This window comes from Echinops telfairi, unplaced genomic scaffold, assembly GCF_000313985.2.
Source record: "Echinops telfairi isolate 266 unplaced genomic scaffold, ASM31398v2 ScPeMD7_3533;HRSCAF=4204_1, whole genome shotgun sequence".
Classification (NCBI taxonomy): domain Eukaryota; kingdom Metazoa; phylum Chordata; class Mammalia; order Afrosoricida; family Tenrecidae; genus Echinops; species Echinops telfairi.
This window is the reverse complement of record NW_022107432.1, coordinates 22,898,739-22,903,618: the sequence shown is the minus strand read 5'-3', so window position 1 is coordinate 22,903,618 and position 4,880 is coordinate 22,898,739. Positions and strand designations below refer to the sequence as shown.

The window sequence follows — 4,880 nt, the reverse complement described above, 5'->3', positions numbered from 1 at the left end:
CGACCCCACTCACAGCCCCCCCCAACTCCCTCAGGTAGATGGCCCCCCCAGGGCAGGCCCTGCGGACACCCCTCCCTCCGGCTGGCGGATGCAGTGCCTAGCGGCTGCTCTTAAGGACGAAACCAACATGAGTGGGGGAGGGGAGCAGGCCGACATCCTGCCGGCCAACTACGTGGTCAAGGACCGCTGGAAGGTGGTGAGTGAGTGACTTCGGGGGGCCGAGGGGGGCGTGGGTGAGAGAGGACCTCTCCAGGTTAAAACAAAAACAGGTGCCCTTCTAGCGCCCTGACCTTAGAAGGGAGGGGCCCCTGAGCTCATTTGCATGCCGCGTGCGGACCAGTCATTTTGCCTACACGTGTGGACAGTTGTGCCCTCTCTTCAGCCCCGCCCTCTCCCGGCCCTTTCCCCGAGGGTCAAGTGGGTCGGGCCCAGCCGGGAACAACTCTGGGTTCAGTGTCCGGGCAGGAGCTGCCGGGCTGGGGGAGGGAGTCGGCAGGGTGAGGGGGCGCTTTCTCTCCCGGACCTTGGAGAAGGGCAGGGGACGGGCGTGTGTCCTTCTGCTTCCGCAGAGGACGGAAAGGCTTGGGTTTGGGAGGCGGGGGAGGCGGGGAGAATCCCTGCAGGCTGCTCCCACCGCATCCGCACTCCATCTTCCCCGTCCAGCCTCCTCCCACCGCTGGTTCCTGCGGCAGGTGCAACACGCCGAGACTCCATCTCCCGGCGTGCCTTGCTCCTTCAGCCCAGGACTTAAGGCTGCTAGGCCTGCTGGGAATTGTAGTCCCAGCTTTCCCGGGCGGTGGGGGTGGAAGGGATGGTGGGGGGGGGGGTTCGTGAGGGTTAAAGGGAAAGGTGGTGTTCGGGGAGAGAGCCTACTTTAAATCAGCCCTAGCACCAACCCTCCTTTTTCCTTAAGAGCTCTGTTGTTCTCTTGGGGCAGGGGGTGGGGGTGGGGGAAGGATGCTCTTGGGAGCTTTAGAGGGTTGAGGGGCAGCGTGTGAGAAACTAGGGTGTGAACTTGTGGGTCGTCACTGGAGCGGGGACTGGCAGAAGAGTGGAAGAACTGGGGAGTTCAGACGTATGTGATCGCTGGGACCAGCTTTCTTTTTGATAATTTAGTGGGGGTTCTTACAGCTCTTACAACATTCCATACACCCACCGTATCAAGCACAATTGTGCCTATGTCGCCATTATCCTTTTCTAAACATTTTCTTTCTATTTGAGCCCTTGGTATCAGCTCCATCCCCCCCCCACCCCCCATTGCAATGCAGCTTTTCCGTGTGGGGAGGCTCAGCTCACAAGGGGTGCAGGGTTGGAGAGGAGGGTGGGACTAGGGTGCAGGCGGGTCTCCATAGCAACGGCCACCCGCTGTGCAAGTCCCCTAGAGACCCAGGGAAAGGGGCAAAGGGGGCAGCTTTTCAGAGCTGTCTGGGGGCGGGGAGGAGGGCTTGAAAGGCACTTGGAGGACTAAAGGGGGCGTGTGAGAGGTGAGGGGTGGGGCTGCCTCTGTCCCAGAGGAGGGGTCTCCTGAGAGAGGGTATCCAGGGACAGAAATCGAGGGAGGGGGAGCTAGAGCAGGCACTGATGGAGGGTCTGGTGAAATGAGAGGTGTTCCTCCCAGACCTGATTGTTCTCTGTCCCTGGTAGATGGGAGACAGAGTGGCATTTGCACAGAAGAGCAGAGCGAATGGTGGCATGCCCAGAAGTTTGAGTCAGAACTTTACAGTTTTTTTGAGAGAGGGAACAACGGTGGGTAGGGTGTTGTCTCTATGCCAGCTGTCAGGTCAGCTGACCACCTCTCCTCCCCTCCTCCCCCACAGCACTTCCGCCCCTCCCTGGAGGATGGGGTTCCAGCTGTCACCCCTCACTGGGGGATGGGACAGAAGGGTGATGCCCGAGCTCAGGAGCCAAGAGCACACTGCCCAGGAGAAAATGGGGTGCAGTGGCCCAAGGGGGGCATTTTTTTAAAGTACCATTTTGTTATTTTGAGGGGTATTTCTGAGTTGAAATATCAAACAGTTAGTAATAAAGACACGTCGTCTGTTTTGAGCACTTATTGTTGATGGGCGCCATGCAAAATGCCTAATATGCTGTGTCTCAGCCACCTGGAAAGGAGGTGCTATGATCACGATTCCCATTTCACAGGTGTGCTGCCCGGGGCATGGAGATTAGCTTGTCCAACTTCCCACAGACAGGAGGTGGAACCAAGCGTGTTCAACGCAAATTCACTTAGGCTCCCAAGACTTAGCCCACCCAAGATTTGGGACCACGGAGCAGAAAAGGTCATGGCTTCCGATTCTAGTTCAACTCCCTTCCTGTTCTAGAAGAATCATGGAGACTCACAGAGTTTGAGACCCCCAGGGCCCCTAGAGCTGGCTGAGGGGCACCAGAAGTTCCTTTTCCTGGACCCCTGCTGGTCGGTCCTCCTGAAGTCCTGCTGCAGGGAGGAGGGGGTCATGAGCCACGCGGGAGAGGAGATACTGGGCCTGGCAGAGGGAGGCCGAGAGAATCTGTCTGTGCCTGGGCCACATTTTGACTTTTGTGGGTCCCTCTCTGGATAAATGAGCACTAAGCGAATGACACTTTGTGACTACATTGGTGTCAAGGCGAACATGGTAGCATTGCATCATAAAGCATGGTTTTGGACCTAAGCATTCACATTTGCCCTCTGATTTTAAGAGAAATGAGAACATTTTCTCAGGCTGCTGCACAGACTCCCCAAAAGCATGTGGGAGTCGTCCCTGACTGTGGGGCCCAGTGAGGAGTGGGCCAGGGCAGGTGGACGCTAAAGAAGGGGAAGTGGTCTCCCTTGGAAAACAAAAAGTGTAGACCAGTGGTTCTCAACCTTCTTCATGTCTGGACCCTTTCATACAGTTCCTCATGTGGTGGTGACTCCCCAACCAGAACATTATTTTCATTGCTACTTCATCACTGTCGGTCGTTTTGCTACTGTTATGAATCGGTTGACCCCTGTGAAAGGGTGGTTGGACCCCCAAAGGGGGTTAAGAACCCCCTGGTGTAGAGCTATCCCCTGGGCTGCCCAGAGCCTTCCAGCAAGCGCGCCTCGGATAGTAGCTAGCATCTCGGGGCTCCCGCTTTGTCACGACGTTTCATTGTGGATTCCGTGGAAGTACAGGTCCCCAGCCACCCGGCAGTGTCTACACCCTGGTGACAGTCGGTGGTTTGCGTCTGTTTTCGCGTTGTTTCGCTCCCGGTTGTGATTTCCACTCCCGCTCACTTTGTCTCACCCCCCACTCCAACATCTCACTTCCATGGGCTTTCAGTCCCTGTCAACCCTTCGGTCCCCTTAAGAATGATTGTTTTTAAAGAGCCCAGTCCGAAAGGGTGAGATTCACGCCTTCAATCTTGCCCTGCTTGGCAGTTTCTGTAACCTGGCGGCTAAGATGGGGGTTCAGAACTGGGTCAGGGGTTTGGCCATCTGTCGCAAGCAGTCAGTAGTCAGGGGCTAAACTGAAGAGCAGGTGAGTTGAACCCCCTCTGAGGCCAGCAAAAGGAAAGCCTGTGATCTGCCGCAGTACAGAGTGCAGCTCCAAACTGTGGAGCGATTTCCCGACTGTGCAGCAGCTGATGGGAGCAAGCAATGTGGCCCACGTAAGGAGCTGCAGCCCCCCCACCAGGGCCTCAGTTTTCCTTGTGTGCAAATGGGGAGGCAGACTGCCTCTCGGGTGGCAGGGAGCCTGTGGGACGACCTGAGACGGCCTTTGTGAATCTGCGGAACGGGCGAGTCCTGGTGGTGATTGCAGCCGTGCATGCTCTCCTTCATGCTCACGCACCGCAATGGAATCATAGAGAAGATGCTAGAATCTCCCTTGTGTTTCAAGGCCCCCAGGGGAACGCAGGTCACCGAGTCACTTAAGCTCCAAGTCTGCACTCTCCTGGTTTTGAAATTCTTCCAAACGTCTGACTGGGAGTTTTATCTCAAGTAGAGAGGGACTTATTCCTTATTCTCCCCGCTCTCTCCTTCTGGGGCACAGTGGTCTTCGGCCCCTGCCCTCCCCTTCATGTCTCCTGCTGACCACCATGCTTTGAGTTCTTCCTGGAGGGGCTTCAGCCATCACCTGCTGAGAACACCAGCGCTGTCCTGCCCTTTCTTCCTCCCTTCCCCAATCCCAACCACGATTAGCTGTGTACTGGGAGCCCCGGTGGTGTCCTGGCTTATGCGTTGGACTGCTAACCACAAGGTCAGCAGTTAGAAGCGGCCCTCTGCCCCTTGGGACAAAGATGTGACTTTCTGCTCCCGTAAAGGGCTCCAGCCCTAGAAACACACAGGGGCACTTCTACCCTGCCCTCAGGACCGCTCTGAGTTGGCGTGGCGTCCACTCGATAGCCTTGAGTCAGGGTTAGGGTTTAGACGTGTGTGGATGCATGGGGAGGGGCAGACGCTGAGATGTAGGAGGCCACACCAGCAAGGCCAGCCGTGGCTGCCGAGTTACAACCCAACAAGACACGCCTGAGGAGGGCCTCCAGGGGGAGGTCACTCAGGAGGGCGGGCTCCCTGGGTGAGAGAGCTTGGAGCCGTGTGTCTCTCTCTCCAACCCAAGGGCCTCAGCTCAGACTCAGTCCCTGCTGCCCCTCCCCCCTTACTGCCATAGCACCTCCACCCTCCAAGATCCCCTAGACCAGCGGTTCTCAACCTGTGGGTTGCAACCCCTTTGGGGGGTCGAACGACCCTTTCACAGAGGTCACCCAATTCATAACAGTAGCAAAATGACAGTGATGAAGTAGCAACAAAAATGATTTTGTGGTCGGGGGTCACCACCACGTGAGGAACTGCATGAAAGGGTTGCGGCATGAGGAAGGTTGAGAACCGCTGACTTAGACCAATGACTCGAGATGATGTTTAATGCCCCCCTTACTCAGCT

At 56.7% G+C, this 4,880-nt stretch overlaps 1 protein-coding gene across 1 annotated transcript in view; it reads left to right on the top strand.

Moving 5' to 3' along the window:
- The first annotated feature begins 42 nt into the window (after nucleotides 1–42).
- Nucleotides 43–4,880, top strand: part of TTBK1 (tau tubulin kinase 1) — a 37,904-nt gene continuing 33,066 nt past the window's right edge. The window contains exon 1 of the mRNA XM_004710864.2: nucleotides 43–196. Within this exon, the coding sequence (XP_004710921.1) occupies nucleotides 89–196 (108 nt within the window). The 5' untranslated portion in view covers nucleotides 43–88. The remainder of the gene's footprint in view (nucleotides 197–4,880) is intronic.